We start from the raw sequence: 18,327 nt of genomic DNA, 5'->3' as shown, positions 1-18,327 counted from the left end.
CTGAAACAGCTGGAAATTTATCAAACAAAATGATTTTCCTGGGGAGCACATAAGGGCCACCCGATGGCTAATAACCGTGATGTGGAAGGAAGGGTGCTGCGAGTAACACCTGCGGTTGACTTGTCTAGCATGGGAAGGTAATCGCTTCCTGCATCATGCCCATAGCACCGTAGCAAACTCCCTACCGATCCATGCCTATATTCAACTTGCCTTGGTCATTGTTAAATTAGTTTCCTTACTTTGTTTCCTTATGAGGGGAGGCCCTTTAAGATTTACATTAAGCCAGCAGCTTCAACATTAGTACCTAATGTTCTGTCCTTTAGCACTGGGAATTATAAAGCATCAGAGTCACATAAATGGAAGCTAATTCACAAAATGTTTGGATGTTGAAATTCAACCAGTTCAGTCACTCTCACCCCACAAGGCCTGAGGACGGCACTGAAAGAGGGGGCATGAACATGAGGCTAAGATCCTGGGTGGCCATGCTCTTGTAAGCAATGCAGTGAGGGCCTCCGTGTTCTCTTGCGCAGGTGGAGGTGCAGCTGAGCTGGGAGCCTCCATCACTGACTCTCAGTGCTTTAGCATGAGCAGGAAAAGACAGAGGTTGTCTGCAGTAGACCGCTGAAGACTAGAGCCACCACGGTCATGGCCACTTACCTGAGACCAGAACAGGTGCTGAGACTGACGGCTGAATCAGAATATCCCCGTACATGTCCATGGTAGTAACAGTGACCCTATAGGGGAGGAGGGGAGAATCCCATTTCAGTTATAACATATTTTTGCCCACTTATAATAAATCAACTGCCTCCAATCCTCTCCACCTGTTTTTAGCTATAGAATTTTCTTTTGCATAAAATATTATTATACAGCCTTAATATTTAATGCAAAGCCCAACGTGACCCAGACAGGGTCTACGTCGGGAATATCTGATTTACTTAGAGGTTACCAATAGGGGTTTTTAAATGAACCCGAGTTTCACTCTTGTCTCTCTGACACCCTACAGGAAAGCCCTGATACAGAATGTTTTACAAAATCCAGCAGCAGAACAAATCACATTGACATCGCCATTTTACCCTCATGTAAATTGTCTTTTGTAATGAGATGAAGAACTGTAGGGGGTATCTAAGCACACTGTGAAATGTAATAAAACAAGGCCTAAATCTCTGGCTTATGAAAACAGGAAAGCAGATGAGAGGAAGTGGGGGTGAAGAAAGAAGGAGGGGACCCCACTGAATTACCCAGTTGAGAGCTGAAAGTCTATCTCAGCAGGAAAGAAAAATAGGAAGGTCTTCGAAGTCTAAGACAAAGGTTCCCGTGTGTCATGCCTGTAATATTCTATCCTTTGATAATGTCACAGCTTACAAAAAGAAAGCACGGCACAGACACTTCCTTAGTGAAGATAGATACCAGTCCGGAATCAAAGTTAATTTTATCACTGAGCAAAAGGTACGCTGCAGCTCCAGTTAAGTGGCCGACTGGCAAGAAGTGGCTGAGTATACTCAGTACTCCTCACCCAGGTCCTCTGGATGCCAGCTGGGTGCAGATCTCTGCAGAGAAAGGTACATGCATCTTCTCAGGGTTTCCCCTGAGAAGCTCTGCTTTCAAGCAGCTCAGGTGTTAGTCTGTCTCCACTGCACCCTCCTTTGTGCACGGCTCCTTCACACATGACAACAGTCATGCACTTTGTCCAGGGCAGAGCTTGGTGTCCAGTTGTTCTGCCCAACTAAACCCACCTTGACTTTGCTAAGAAAAAGCACCAGATGCAATTGAGTAATGAAGAAAACCAGACACCACCATGGGAAAGGGGCTAAGATGATCTCTTGGTCTCAACGTAGATGACAAAATTCTCAGATCACCTAAAAGGTGATGAAAGGAGGGTGATGGGGTTAAGGCGTTGCAGGGACATTTATTATTCTGTTGAGCTTTTTCATATTAATTTTAGAAGTTCTTTATATACTCAGGATATTAACACTCTGCCTGTTACTACATGGGAAATGTCTTTTAACTTTGCTTACGATATTTTTTGTTCAGAGTTTCCGATGTATATCCATTTAAATGCATTTGTCTCTCTCTTCATGCATTTTTTGTATAGCTCAAGGTGGCTGTTTTCAGGATCACAAATATGTCCTTCTTTATTTTCTTCTATCTTTACAGTCTTACCATTAGCTCTTTAATCCATCTGGAATTAATTTTTGTGGGAGTGTGAGGTTCAATGCTAACTTTCCCCTACAAATGAGAGCCAGCTGTGCTTTGCTGCCATTTTTCCTTTTCTCCATGATGTGACATGCTACCTTGGCATATATCAAAGGCCTGCAATATGTTTGTGGCACCACTTTTGTACTCTTTGTGCTAGCCCACTGAAACAGACATTCATTTGTCTGTTTCTGTGCCAATTCCACACTGTTCCAATGACTATTGCTCTATACTCTATTTTGATATCAGGTAGAGTACGTTGTCCTTTAAAACTAAGATGAAATTCACATGCCATACAACTCACCTTTTAAAAGCATATACAATCAGTGAGTTTTGCTGTCTATTCACAATATTATATACTCATCACCACGAATTGATTCTAAAACCTTTCTCTCACCTCAGAAAGAAACCTCATATTCATTAGCAGTCACTTCCCATTCCCTGCTCCTCCATCTCTGGCAACCATTAACCTGCTTTCTATCTCTATGGATTTGCCTGTTCTGTTATTTTATAGAAATGGAATCATACAATAAGTGCCTTTTGTGACTGGCTTCTTTCACTTGAGCATGGTGTTTTCAAGTTCATTCATACTGAGGCATGCATTAGAATGCCATTCCTTTTCTACGGCTGAATCACCTTCTACCGTGTGGATGAAAACATATTTTGCTCATCCAATTGATGAGCACATGAGTTGTTTCTACTTTTTGACTATTATGAGTAATGTTACTATGAACACATGTGTACACATTTTTGTAAGGATGTGTTTTCAGTTCTTTTGGATATGTACTATGAGTAGACATATGGGTCTAAAAGTAAAGTTGCTGGTTATATGGAAACTCAATGTTTAACTTTATAAAGTACTGCCAAACTGTTCTGTCAAGCAGCTGAACCCTTTTACATACCTGTGAGCATTAGATGAGGGCTCTAATTTCCCCACATACTCACCAACACTTATTGTTGTTTATCTTTTCCGTTATAGCCATCCTAGTGGATATAAAGTGGTATTTCAATGTGGTTTTTGTTTTAATTTTCTTAATCACTAATGATGTTGGGCATTTTTTCATGTGCTTGTTGTCCATTTTTATACCTTCTTTGAAGGAATGTCTACTCAAATCCTTTGCTTATTTGTAAATTGGATTTTGGTGTTTTTATTGTTGAGTTAGAAGAGTTCTTCATACATTTTCAGCACTAGACCCTTATTAGATATAAGATTTACAGATTCTTTCTCCCATTTTGTGATTTGTCCTTTTACTTTCTTTTTTAAATTTTAATTTTATTTTTTTTGAGACAGAGCCTTACTCTGTCACCTAGGCTGGAGTACAGTGGTGTGATCTTGGCTCATTGCAACCTCTGCTTCCCAGGTTCAAGCGATTCTCCTGCCTCAGCCACTGGAATAGCTGGGATTACAGGCACATGCCATCACACCCAGCTACTTTTTGTATTTTTTTTTGTAGCAATGGAGTTTCACCATACTGGCCGGGCTGGTCTTGAACTACCGACCTCAAGTGATCTGCCTGCCTCAGCCTCCCAAAGTGCTGGGATTACAGGCATGAGCCATCAGGACTGGCCCCTTTTACTTTCTTGATTGTATCTTTTGAAGCTCAAAGTTTTTTATTTGATGAGGTCTTATCTATTTTTTCCTTTGGCTGCTTATGCTTCTGGTGCCGTATCTAAGAAACCATTACTTAACCTAAGGTCATAAAGATCTACACGTATACGTTTTTTTAAAGACTTGTATGGGTTTAGCTATTATATTTAGATCTTTAACCATCTTGAACTAATTTTTGTATGTAGCTTGAAGTACAAGTCCAACTTCATTCTTCGGCATGTGGACAGCTAGTTGTTCCAGAACCATTTGTTGAAACACCTACTCTTTTTTCTATTGAATTGTCTTGGTGACTTTCTCCAAATTGTTTTCTTTTGGTACCATTCTTTTCTCAAAAGTTTCTTGGTTATCATTCCCCATTTTCTCTTCAGATGAATTAAAGAATCCAATTTTAAGCTACACAATAATCCATTGAGATCTCAGTTTGTATTACACTGAAGTATAGGTCAGTTTGGGAAGAACTGATATTTTCACAATAAACAGTTTTTCTATTCTGTACATGGTAAGCAGGCCTCTCCTTTTAACAAGGTCATTTTTATGTCCTTTAGTCTAGTTTTGGATTTTTTTTCCATGTGGCTATTGGAAAATTTTTGTTAAGCTTATGCATAGATATTGTATAGATTTGCTGCTATCATAAATAGGATCTTTTTTTTCCCATTTTGTCTTACATATAATTATTTTTAATGTGAAGGAAAGCTTTTGATTTTGCAAGTTGGTCTTATATTGGGCACTTTTGCCACACCATCCTATCAGTTTATCAGTTTGTAGCGTATCTTTTTTCTATGTTGCTGAGTATATCAATTGCAAACAATGAAAGTACCGTGGGCTCCTTTTTGGATCCTTCATGCAACACTGAAGAGTGAAATGGCTAGGTGTGCGGGGGCTATGGCAGGAGAGGACTTGCCTACAGAGGGAAAGCATGTGCAAAGATAGTGGGCGCTGGGGGTGGGGAGTGACATTCAGGGGTGGGGTTAGTTCTGCTGGGCTGGAAGATTCAGGTGCAGGAGCGTAGCTCTCACAGTGTCCTGTTCCTCCCCCAGAGAACCTGCTATCTTCAATAAGCATGTGGCTTAGGAAAGGATGCATCAGGCTTCTACCCAGGCCATCGGGGAGGGCAAAACCTTGCTACCAGTTCACCTCCTTAGCTTTTGTGTGACATATATTTTGAACGGTTCCAGGGTCCTCTCACTCTAGATAACTCTTAGTTGGGTACGTAGGGGAAGCGTGATAATTCTTTTACTATGAGGGGGTTATATAATTGGATCATAATGCTCTGGGGCATCAGGGGGATCCTAGTACCTTCCCAGGCTGGGCTTCACTGGTAGGGATTTTTAGCCTTGGACACATGGCAGGCATCAAAGCGGAAGACGATGCAGAAAGTGAAAGGTTGGCAGCTGCCGTTAGGATTTCGGCTGCTTAAGGTAACCAGAATCACTGGGTTTTGACTGTCACAGATCTTTGGGGTCACATACATTACAGAATTTCCTCCATTTTAGAGGAATGTGAAATGCTGCTCTAAGTAGCTAAATACTGGTTAAAAAATTGAAAACCAAATGGTGACAATAATTTTAATTACTGACCTCTGAAATTTCAAGCTCATTTACACTCAATCTCAATTTATTTTTAAGAGATTATTTATTAAATGTCCTTTCAAATTAAATACACAGATATACAAGCTCGTTAAAGCATGAGCTTAGGACAAATTAGTATCAAATTAATTTCCAGTTCAACAACTCAGCTGAAGTATTGCTTATGAAGGAGGAGGGGGGTGGATTTTAGCTCTCATAAACTGTTGCTTAAAGTAAACAATCTCAGTCATTAGTAGAGTTAACAACGGATTTCCAGCTTTAACATCACTTTTGTATCACCTTCAGACAGTTGACTAACAAGTCCATTGTTCATTCCTGACAGTGATTAACTTCTTAGATTACTGATCATAATTATTAGAACTCCAAATTCTAGATTTTCCAAGGCAATGACAATTTTATGAAATTTATTTTTTTTCAATATGTCTCATTAAATGTTTAAACAAATGTGATTTAGTTTTTATAACATAAGTCAACACACAGATAATTTCACAACTCAGCAAAACATGGTTGTTACACCATGCATCACGTGGTTGGTTGGGAAATTTGATTATGGGGAGTGGAGGAGACGCAGTCTTCAACCCCTGGGGTTGGGGGGTGACCCTCTTAGTGACAAAGGCAGAGAGAGAGTACAAGCTACATCACCACTAGTGGCCAGCAGTGGCTACTCAAGACAAACTCCAGGTGAGTGTGTGCCCTGCCCAAGGGCGCACCTCTGAGTGCACTGATGCTAAAAGGTGGGCACCAACCAGGCTTGTGGGTTCACAACATTTGGTTTGTTGGGTCTGAATATGGACACCAGAAAGAGACCCAGCAGGGAGCCGTCATGCCTAAGAGGGTCTTGCGCCCCAGGGTCCCCTGACCTGTTGATCACCACATGGCCCTTACCAGCCAGCTGTGGCCACAGTCCTCTGCAGACCTTCCGACACTGCATCCCTGTTCCTCACTCTGATTGCCTCAAGGGCGCCAAACTGTATAGCCTCTTTGTCTCTAAAGACATTGTCTTATGTCTCTAAAGACACTGCCGAACAAGACATGGTCCCACTAGGCCAGGCCGTCTTTGCCTAGTTCTGCTGATCCAAGACATTCTATTTCTACCAACAAAACACAACACAGAAAAAGAGCCCCAGACATGCATAACCACAAAATTACATCTTTTGCTTTTCAAAAAACCTCTAACCATGTATTTTATATACTTATTACTTAACCTAATGCATTTTCCCACTCCAGTAGAACAACTTTTCCTTCTGTTTAATACTATCAATCAAATATAATGGTGGGTAAGAGGAAGATGGACTAAGAACTCTTGAACTTGAAAATTGGTAGCCCTCAACTCTCTGCCATGTGGGAAGTAAAATCAAACGTCTGTTACTCAACTCTCAGTGGACTAGAAGGAAAGGCATTTTACATGCTTACGTGGTAACAAAGATGGCTTGACCTTGCGATTAGAAAGGAATGCTACCAGATAAAGTCTGTTAGGGAGTATGCCAAATGAAAATTATTCTGAATGCTTTCTTTAGGGGAACTTTGTAGGGTCTTCCCAGACTCCTTGCCATATGCAATGTGCCAAACTATCTTGATTTAGTGCTTGAATCACACATTGTTCTAGCCAGAAGGAAGCTTTGGGCCATCTAAGGCCAACCTTTCTCTTTTAGCCAGTCCCTTCCCTGAATAGATGGGAAACCAAGGCCTAAACCATCAAAGGTCACAGAGCTGGCTAATGGTAGGGCAGGAACTAAAATCCAGGCCTCTCAACTCCAGGCCAGATGCTTCCCTCCATACCTGGCAGTCAGAAACATGAGTTTCTCTCTCTTTTAGAAAAGAAAAGCTGCTGGGACCAGCTCAGTCGGGGAGACCCTAACCCAGTGGCACTAGAGGAATTAAAGACACACACACAGAAATATAGAGGTGTGGAGTGGGAAATCAGGGGTCTCACAGCCTTCAGAGCTGAGAGCCCTGAACAGAGATTTACCCATGTATTTACTGACAGCAAGCCCGTGATAAGTGTTGTTTCTACAGATTATAGATTAACTGAAAGTATTCCTTACGGGAAACAAAGGGATGGGTTGAAATAAAGGAATGGGTTGGACTAGTTATCTGCAGCAGGAGCATGTCCTTAAGGCACAGATCCCTCATGCTATTGTTTGTGGTTTAAGAATGTCTTTAAATGGTTTACCCGCCCTGGGTTCCTTGCCTTCATTCCGGTAAACCCACAACCTTCCAGCATGGGTGTCATGGCCATTATGAACATGTCACAGTGTAGGAGACATTTTCTTTATGGCCAGTTTTGGGGCCAGTTTATGGCCAGATTTTGGGGGGCTTGTTCCCAACAAAAAGTTATCACCTAAAATCCAAACATGGGTGGAATGTTTTTCCTGAGTACTGCGGAGCCTCATTACAGTGTCACTCACGGCATCATAGCAAAGTGATGTCATTTCCAAACTCAGAGAAAAGCCCATAAATAGGAGGGGTCCAAGGGTGGGTGAGCGTATATGTGTATAGGTGTATGTGTGTCTCCAGGTGCATATGTGTGTATACGTGGGCACGTGTATATATTTGTGTGTGTGCATGTGCATGGATGTGTATGTATATGGGGTGTATGGGTGTGCATGTGCTGTATAATGGTGTGCATGGTGTATGTGTGTATATGGTGTGCATGTTGAATATACATGTGTGTATATGGGTGTATGTTATATCGGTGTAGGTGTGCATGTGTTAAGTGTGTGAATATGGTATGTGGTATATGTGTGAATATGGTGTGCATGTGTGTGTATGGTGGATATGGGTGTGCATGTGTGTATATGTATGTGTGTATATGGGTATGCATGCGTGTATATGTGGGCACATGTGTATATTTGTGTGTATGTGCATGTGTGTGCATGTATATGGGAGTGGGTGTGTGTATGTATGTGTGTATATGGTGTGCATATGTGTATATGTATGTGCATATATGGTGTGCATATGTGTATATGTGTGTGTGTGGGTATGTATGTGTATATGCATTGTGTGTATATGGGTTTGTGTGTATGTGTGTTTCTGGGTGTGTGTATGTACATGCATGTCTGTTGCCAGCCTGCATTTCAGCATGACTGCAATCAGGTCCTTGTTTCCCTGTACGCAGCCCCAACATACTATATGTTTGCTTGAGAATAAAACAAGGTGACAATGCATCTGAGCAAAGAAAAAGTGACTTTCCAGCTCTGTGTGTTTCTATAACTGGGCTACATCACACTTAGTCCTGAGAGTGTGCAGGGCAGGATCGGGAAGCAATAAGTCACCACACCCATCCTCCAAGGATCTCTGCTCCCATGTCCATAAGAAGAACCATGTCTGGTTAAAAGACTATAAATAACTAACCTCAGGGGCCCCTGAAATCATTTTGCTGTGCTACAATTCTGCAGACAGAACAAACGCTTACAAAATCATGTTCACAGTCTTTGAGACCTTCAGGCAAACTGGGCCTGGGAAGAACATGTCTGCAATAGTGAGATCACTAGATCCATCCAGAATTGGAAATCCTGGGGTTGAGTCTTGGAGTCTCAGTTTTTAATCTGTGTAATGGGACGGGCACTTAGTTGTCCAGAGCTTTGTGGATCAAATGAACATGACATGGGGATGCAATTCATAAAATATAAGGCATTATTACAAAATCTGGAATATGAACATAAATATTTTAAACCCACTCTGCTGTAAGCTCTATTTTCCACCTGCTATTTTCCTCTACACTAACCCATTGCTCAGTGTATTTTTGTTGAATGAATGAATGAATGAATGAATGAATGAATGGATATGCATGAGAGAAACTGACCCATTAGAGAGAAGGGAGGGTTATTTGCTTATACCCTGTCACTTGGCTCTAACTCCCAACTGCAAATCTTCTTGGATATTGTGTGAAAATGCACACGAAGGGGTTAGCAGGGGCAGGGGTCAGAAGACCTATGGGGCCATTTGCAATTTGATGGAGACACACAAGCCTGAACAACCCAGTTATCAGCATGTTCGTCTACCTTACTCTCAGCTACATCCTTCTCAGCTTCTCATCTGTTCTCAGAATCTACAAGGGATTTCAGAAGGAGCACATGGTACAGTATGGGGAAGAAGTGCTGTGAAACGATCACTGGCGTAGCAGTAGTCATGGCTGGCTCACTTCTCCAAAGCCCTGACTGCGCGCCAGGCTCGGTGTCTGTTTCATTGTCACATCCCACAGCTGATTAAGTGCTTCAGCTGGGATTTGAACCTGGGTAGTCGGACTCTGGCTTGTGATCCTAACTGTGGCGTATACTGTCTCTAGACAGAAGGCCTATCTTAGAGCCTGCCCTTTCCTGACAATTTCATGGAAGAAAAGTCACCAAACCAGTGAGTTCCTCTGGGAACACGGGTTTGCCCCTTGCATTGTTTGACTCCCAAAGCATCTCAGTTATGGGCACATCATGTCTTATGTTGTTAGAGTGTATGTTCCCTGAGGACAGGGGCTGCATCCTCCCCTCCGCAGACTTGCCACAGAGTAAGGATGTTTACTGGTCTGAGTTCAGTTGGGCCTTGGAGTGATGCACTTAGTGAATCTCCAGAGGTCTATTCTGGCCTCTCCTCTCCTCATATTCCAGGACTTTGGTTCAGCTGAACATACTCTGCTCTCCCCCAAGAGCATTCTCTAGGTGTCCCTCATTGTAAATGAATGCCACCCCCTTCCCCAATCCACCCCATTGCAGTTTTATAGACTAATTTCACTACAACAAACACCATAGCCAGAAACATATAACCGAGACTCAGTGTTTTGTTCCAAGTGAACTGGAGGTGTGTAGCACAGCGTATAGGAGCTGAGACTCTCCCATCCAAGAGTTACCCAGGCCTGACCCTGCTTAGCTTCCAAGATCAGACAAGATCAGGCTCATTCTGGGTAGGATGGCCTCAGACTAGGAGCTCAGATTCTAGAGTCAGACTATTTGGGTTTGAATCCTTATTAACTGCAGGTGTGGCCTAGTTATTTAATCCCTCGAGGTCTCAGTATTCTCATCTGGGTATAAAGATAGCAAAAATTGATCTTTGGTGAAGATCAAACAACAGAATATATAAAACGTTCTGTGCACAGTGTCTTGCCTATTGTCGATATTTACTCAATGTTGGCTACCGCACTGGACACTCAGTAAACATTTGTTGAGTAAGTGGAAGAATGAATGACTGAATAAACACACACATGTGTGAAAAGGTAGGGGCTGTCACCATTGTGGAAGATGATACTGGCATAAGAAATTTGAGTTTGATTGAGGAGGCATTGGGGGAAGCTGCTGATGATTTGGGAGGATCAAAATGTAAATGCAATCTTGTGACATAAATAGAAAGATGTTTTAGAAGGATCATTCAGGCAGGAGTGGGGTCTGGATAAAACTAGGTGAGATTGGGAGTGGGGAGAAAAAGTCAGGCGGCTAAAACATCTTCCAGCTGTGAGGAAGGGAGGGCCTGAGCTGGTGCAGCCAGGTGACCGTGGACAGGAAAGGGTGTGGAATGTGCTATGGAGGTAGGAGTCACCACGGGACCTGGGTGAAGACCCAGGGGAGAGAAGGCACTGGTGTTGAGTGCCTCGGCCAGTGGGACAGCAGAGCAGCCTGTGAGGGAGAGGCAGGCAGGGAGAACTGGTGAGTTAGGTATGTGTGGAATACAGCAACAGCAAGGAAATTCAATCCATTCTCAATGATGTTTTAAGAATACGATGATGGGCCTGGCTTGTGGAGTCCTAGTTAGGGAGGGGGAGTCAGACTAACAGGATTGGGGGAAAGCAAAATGAAGAAGCAGATAAACTATAAGTCTGCCTTTCTTCATGGTCCAATACACATATCCCTCCAGTGCCCATAACTCACAATCTTCCTGTGCTCAGGTATCACCAGACCCCCAGCTGATAGAAAATTGCAAGTTAGTTCAATGCAACCTTGGTGTTATCAATATTGTACAAAGCTCTCTTCAGCACACCGCACAAGCACCATCCTATAAAATCTCCAGCAAGCCTTTGTCTCCTTGCAGTCAGCTCCTCTCTTGCTGGCCTGCCCATTGCTCCTTTGCAATGTATTTTTCTATGATCTCTAATAAATCTCCCTTTCTTTACCTACAACTGTCTTGGTAAATTCTTCTTACTCCAATGCTGCTGGTCCAGATAGCCACTGCCCACCTGCAACAGCACTTACACTTGATACACTTATGAGATGGGCATGATCTCTGACTTTCCCCTTCCCTCCAGAATTATCTTTTCATCTCTGTTAGATGCTCTCTAATTGTAATGAACTGTGGTTAACTCCTGACATTCATCACCCTAATGTGTTTAGTCCAAGCCAGTTGTAGAAGATACTATCCCTTTCTGACAATCAGTAGTTGCCATGGAAATGAATGGGATGTCACCCAAACAATACTTTTGGCCAAAATATTAGATTCTATCCTCACCTGATGGTCCAGGCTCAGTTCATCTCAGCTGGTCTCCTTTGACACTATCAAAGCAAATGCTCTATATTTTTTCCAGTGAGAAACATATACCACAAATGAAACTTTTTTTGGGTCCTGATCACGTCCAGGGGTGAGACACTTTTTTCTTGCTTTCACTCCATGCACCTGGCCTCTGCTGCCATCTCCTCTCACCTGGGCTTCAGGCTCTTCCACAAGAGGCCCCTGCCTGACCCTGACAGGGCAGGGGACCCTCCCCCTCCCCTCCTGTTCGCTCTAACTACGATTTCATGCTGGAGCCAGGGGGTGCTTTTCAAAGCCCAAACATAGTCATGACACGCCTTGGGGAAGGCCTTTTAGTGGCCTCCTAATGTTTCTCTGTCACAACCAAGGCTGTCACCATGGTCTTCAGGTCCTACACGCTCTTTCATCAGCTTCTAAACACTTCCTTCCCCTCTCCTGCCACCCCAGGTAAAACTCAGCATCAGCCTGGAATGTTTCTCCTCCTGTCCCCCGGTTCATGCCTCCTCAGCCTCCAGCTGTTGGTTCACATGTTCCTTTCCCTGTAAAGCCTTCCATGATCCCTCAGACCAGATTAGGGGCCCATGGCCTTTCCTTTGGTGCACTTGGCCCAGATGTTAATTATGTTTGTGATTACCAGGATAAGGGCAGTCTTCTTCCTCCAGCATCCCCCCACCCATGGGTTCCCTTGTCTGTTTTTAATCCCTGCTGTGTTCTCAGTGTAAGGAGGCATGTGAACAGGTCATGGTGCTTGGTTGACAACATGCATGTAACAGACGAATGTATTCCCTCCAAAGCACTGACAGCATCTAGCCTTTCTGGGGGCCTCTGCCAGCCTTTCCCAGAGCTGTCTTTTGGCACGTAAACAGCAGAAATGTCACGCGGATAGTCTCCCACAGACCTTATTAAAAGTAACAATATAAAACACAATCTCCCCTTAGATGTGGTCAGCAAAGGATAAAGCCACAAATATTTCATCCTGTCAGGACAGTCGAGAAAAAAGATGTGATTAACTCCAAAATTAAAATCAGCCACTCTTCTGAGTTGACCAGCTTATACCAATTGTTGAGATATTAAAAAAAAAAAAAAAAAAAACAAAAGCACTATACGCTATAGCCAACAAAAAGTGGTTCTTATTTTATATATAATTTTAAATTTAGGAAAATTCACTGTGTGCTGACTTTAGCAGATAAGGAGATGAGTCAGCAAATTTCTTTTTGTTTTCCAGCCTGATTCAATAAAAACAAAAGCCTAAAATCTGCGTCTGGGTCCTCACCACGAAAAACAATACAAGGCCTCGGACTCTCCTTAAGGGGCTCCTGCTGGAAGGACCAGCTGTTCTGGGCTGTGGGTTTTACTTAGTGAACAACATTGTTCCCTCCCCATCTTTACTGTAACAAGGCTGACTGCTTGGAAAGGCATTCAAAGGAACGAGGAAAGGGAACGACTGGGTTAAAAGAAAAGTCACCATTTTTCTAATTATAAAAGCAACATGTGCTTGATGCTTCTGGAGATTTGGGGGTGCCAATTAGTCTATCTTTCAGTTGCTTCCCCTAGTGGAGATGATCCACAGAGTCAGATGAAGATCAAAATACAGCATCAGCTTAATGACTGCCAAAAAAAGAGGCTTCTGGTATATTCTGGAGAGGATACTAGTTTAGGCCTAGACAGTAGAGAGGCTTCCTGCAATTTCCAACTTCCGTCCTCCCCACACCCCAACCTCTTTCCCCTTCTTCCCAGCCAAAGCCTCAGGACCCATCTTGGGGAAGGTGGAGATGAGGAACGCTGCTGCCTAGAGGACTCTGTGGAGGGAGGGAGGGGCAAGTCTTACCCACTACTGACTTCAAGGGCTGCCCAACACAGGGGCTGCAGCCACTCCCCAGTTAGCAGGGACCAGGGATTTTCAGGGCCTGTCTCTTCCCACCCTCTTCCCTGTAAAGAGACAGTTCCATGGGGAGGACTAGGGGAAGAGGAGGGGAATGGAGCAGACATTCACCCTTTCACACAGTCACCACATGGAAAAGGAGGAGAGGAAAAATGTGAGCCCCTGCTCCTGTGCACACTTGAATCAGAGAACCCAGAAAAGCACAGAGTCCCACACCACATGGAGACAACCACTATCAATATCTTGGAGCCCTTCCATCAGGGCTGTTTACTAAGATACCTGGATATGTAGCCTTCAGCTTTTGCAATCCAAATCCCAAACAGATCTGGCAGCTGTTGAACCCGTTTCTCTAGTCCTCTATTTCTTTGCCTTCTCACTTACTGCATTTTCCTCCCAAGTGAGAAAAGGGGAAAAGTACTGTGATAGTGAATATTGAGCATCAACTTGATTGAAGGATGCAAAGTATTATTCCTGGGTGTGTCTGTGAGGGTATTGCCAAAGGAGATTAACATTTGAGTCAGTGGACAGGGAGAGGCCCACCCATCCTCAATCTGGGTGGGCACTATCTAATTTGCTGCCAGCATGGCTAGATTAAAGCAGGCAGAGGAAAGTGGAAGGACTAGACTGGCTGAGTCTTCTGGCCTTTACCTTTCTCCTGTGCTGAATGTTTCCTGCCCTTGAACATCAGACTTCAAGTTCTTCAGCTTTTGGACCCTTGGACCTACACCAATGGTTTGCCAGGGGCTCTTGGGCCTTCAGCCACAGACTGAAGGCTGCACCATCGGCTTTCCTACTTTTGAGGTTTTGGGACTTGGACTGGCTTCCTTACTCCTCAGCTTGCAGATGGCCTATTGTGAGGCCTTATCTTGTGATCGTGTGAGTCAGTACTCCTTAATAAACTCCCCTTCATATATACATCTGTCCTATTAATTCTATCCCTCTAGAGAACCCCACCTAATACAAATGCCTAAGAAAATGAAAACTAGTATGGGAGATTGAAACAGAATGCACAAAAATATTCAAATAACTTTGGAAGCATATTTTACACGTTCTAGAGATGTCCGTATTAGACAAGCACTGTTCACTGTCATAGATCGTGGCTGTCGGGAAAACTGGAGCCTATTGTGGTATTTCTAAGATCTCTCTTTTCTGTTTCTTTCTGAAATAACAATTTACACTGTGGAGACAGCCTTAGTGCTGAGTCTGAAAACATATTTTAAATGAGATCTCAGTGGGGTAAAAAGAGTACAAAAATGTCAAATATGAACTCATGACCCTGCCTGTCACTTATAGATGAGGTTGATCCACAGATCTTTACTTTAGGACTCCATCTTTCTCTGTACTCTAGGTTCTTATATATCCATCTGCCTACAGAACACCTTTACTTGGTTGTCCTATGACAAACACAACACTGACAAACCAAGACTCATCTCCTCTGCCTTCCAACCAACAATTGCTCCTTAATGGTACCAGTGAGAAACAAATTGCCCATCCAACGGCTTAAGTGGAAGAGAAAGGCCCACTGATGACACCTCCCCTACCCACTATCCCCTGATCCTGTCTCCTTTGACTTCCCAAGCACTCTTGACTCTGGCCAATTGCTGACCATTGCAAGGCCCACTTTTGTAGGCAAAATTTTCACTAACTACAATGGACCCATAAGAAATCTTCCTGTCTTCTGTCTACCAATATTCCTACCCATCTTTCTTCCATTCTGTCATCAGAGACCCTTTTCTAAACTGAACAGGCCATTCTGCTGCATGAGAACTTCCTATGGCTCCCAATTCTCAATAGGTAAAGTTGAAACTCTTTAGTATTGAAAGGTTTCATCCCCATCATGCTCTTCTTCTTTGCCCACTTTTAAAGACCCAGATTAATGTCACTTCCTTAGTGAAATGGCCTCCAAAGAATTAAAATCAGTCACAATTAAAATACCACAATGGTATTTTGTACACTTCTCCTATCATAGTAATTATATTAAAACATGTTTTTTTAAATGTCTTTAAAATGCTCTGTGCCTCTCCAGTAGAATTTATATGCTGAGGAATATATTTTAGTCAGCCTATCTCCCCATAGCCTAACAGTGTCTGCAAATAGGAGGTGCTGAATAAATGTTTGCTGAGTGAATAGATGAAGAAATCAATGTTATGTGGCATCACCTAAGACAATGCAATGCTAGATGGATAATTTTATTAAAAAACTAGTATATGCAAGATGCCCTATGGGGGTAGGAAAGGGATAGATAGCATTCCCCACTCACAAAAGCTATTATAATCTCTATAAGAAACAGTATAGGTTATCACAGAAGAAATACTATCAGTTATAATACTTTTAATCTGAAGATATTAATGGATTGAATTACCTTAGTAGATATACTAATATTGAACTATCCTTGCATTCTTCAGTTAAGTATAATTTGGTCAGAAAGTATTTTAAAAATATGTACTGGATAGGGTTTGTAAAGTTTACTTAGGATTTTTGCAACTATGTCCATAATTGAAACTAGTCTGTAGGATTCATTCTGTGCATGCTCTTTTTCTTGTTTTAGTAGCTCCTTCCACCCCCTCCTTTAAAGAAATTATTCTTTTTTTCTCAGGAACGATTTGTTTCTTATATGTTAGCTAAAACTCACCTGTTAAATCATTTGAGTCTGATCTTATTTTGTAAGTAAATATTAAAATACCATTACAAATTTAATTTCTTCATATAGTTATATTTAAATTTTCCTCTTTCACGCTTGAACCAGTGTTAACAATTTTACATTTTTAAGAAAATGGTTAGTATGTATTCAGCAACATTGCTGTGATTCTAACAAATCTCTGAATACACAATACTTATATCCCTCTTTTGCATTCTTAATATTATTTACTTAGGAATTCTTTCTTTCTTGATTAATGTTGTAAATGTTTTGTCCATTTTATGAATATTTTCAAAGCACCAGCTTTTGATTTAATTTATCTTCTCTCTTGAGTTTTTTTTTTGGGGGGGGGTCTTTCTTTTCATTAATTTCTGCTCATTTAAAAAATCTTCATTTCTGAGAGAGGTATATTGAAATCTCCCACTCTGTGAATGTGTCCAGACATTTTCAGTGACTTGCTTTATGATTTAAGCTTATCAACTTTACATCTAGAGACTTTTCTTTTGAGGAAAAATTGCAACATGTTGTCTGTATTGAAAGTTTTTTTGGTAACCTTCTAGGAACCAAAAAAGCTTTAGTCAATAATGTCTAATCTTTAATGGTTTTTTGTTTTGTTTCAGATTTTAAGAAATCCTTTCATTAGGAGCTGGGCTAAAGCTTAGTTCTAGATGAATCTATATAACTAGATTTAAAAGTTATATCTGGATGCTGTCATTTATGGCTTTATATATTTTGAGACAATTTTGCTAGCATATACAGTTTCAAAATTCTTTTACTACCCTTCTAAACTGCTCCTTTTATCATTACAGAATTACCCTATTATCCTTATTCATGTCATTTTTGCCTTAAGGTCTAGCTTCTCTGATGTTACCACTACAGCAGCTTTTTTTTTTGGATTAAGATTTGTCTACAATATCTTTTTCCATTCCTTGTCTTTGTTTTCACAACCATTTTATATTTTGGGTGTGAATCTTGTAAAAATGATGCAGCTGAATTTTATTTTAAATTCTATGCAGATTATCTGTTTTCATTTTCACAAAGAGATTCCATCTATTTACATATAATGAGATTAATATGTTGACTCATTTTTATCTTACTATTTTATGATTTTCTATTCTTTAAATAGTTATACTTAAAATTGCAAGACACGCTCTTATCAAAATCTAAAGTTAATCAGCATGTCTATTATTCTCTAGCACAATACAAATTCTTAAACCATTTTAAATCTATTAGCTCATCTGGTTTTAAACCACCCAAATTTGGTCACTGTTGTAACAGTTATTTTAAGAAGCTTATTTAAATTTATTCACATGCATTATTTTGCTTAGTAGTGCCTCTGACTTCCTGTTCTTGCTGCTGGTGATCAATTTCCTTCCTACTGAGATATTCTTTGTTAGTTATCCTTTGGTCGATACCTTCATTGGAATCTGAGGGTAGTAAATTCTCTCATCTTTGTATGAAAATGTCTATTTCATTTTTATTCTTATAAAATAATTAATGAATATAGGATTGAGACTGACAAGAATTTTCCCTTAGTTCTCAAGTTTTAATTGCATAGTTACTAATGAAAAGTTTGTTGTTGGTTTAGTTGTCATTATTTTGTACAAATCTCTCTTTTGCCTCAAGTGGTTTCAAGAGTTCATCTTTGGTGTTCTGCATGTTCGTCATAAGCTGTCTTGGAGTGTGTTTAGTTTAGTTATTCCTCCTGCTTGACTTGGTGGATTTTCCTCAAGACTCATGTCTTTCCTCAATTCAGGGACAGGCTCATCACATTCTGATTAAACACGGCTTGCTTCCTGTGTGTGTTTTAAAATTTTATGTGTTTTCATTGTGGAATTTCTATTAGACCCATTCTGTTTTTTTAATTTTTCTTCTCTGATTTTTCTATTATCTCTTATGTTCTCAGAGGTCCTAATTCTTATTTCTCTTGTCTACTGATGCTTGCGTACAATGGCTTTTTGCATTGTGTGGC

At 41.3% G+C, this 18,327-nt stretch overlaps 1 protein-coding gene across 1 annotated transcript in view; it reads right to left on the bottom strand.

Moving 5' to 3' along the window:
* Nucleotides 1-18,327, bottom strand: part of ADAM12 (ADAM metallopeptidase domain 12) — a 321,053-nt gene that overhangs the window by 123,938 nt on the left and 178,788 nt on the right. The window contains exon 5 of the mRNA XM_017858613.1: nucleotides 658-734. Within this exon, the coding sequence (XP_017714102.1) occupies nucleotides 658-734 (77 nt within the window). The remainder of the gene's footprint in view (nucleotides 1-657; nucleotides 735-18,327) is intronic.

The sequence above is a fragment of the Rhinopithecus bieti genome, unplaced genomic scaffold (genome assembly GCF_001698545.2).
Source record: "Rhinopithecus bieti isolate Rb0 unplaced genomic scaffold, ASM169854v2 scaffold_42745, whole genome shotgun sequence".
NCBI classification, from domain to species: Eukaryota; Metazoa; Chordata; class Mammalia; order Primates; family Cercopithecidae; genus Rhinopithecus; species Rhinopithecus bieti.
The sequence above is the reverse complement of the archived record's forward strand: the minus strand, read 5'-3'. Positions and strand labels throughout refer to the sequence as shown.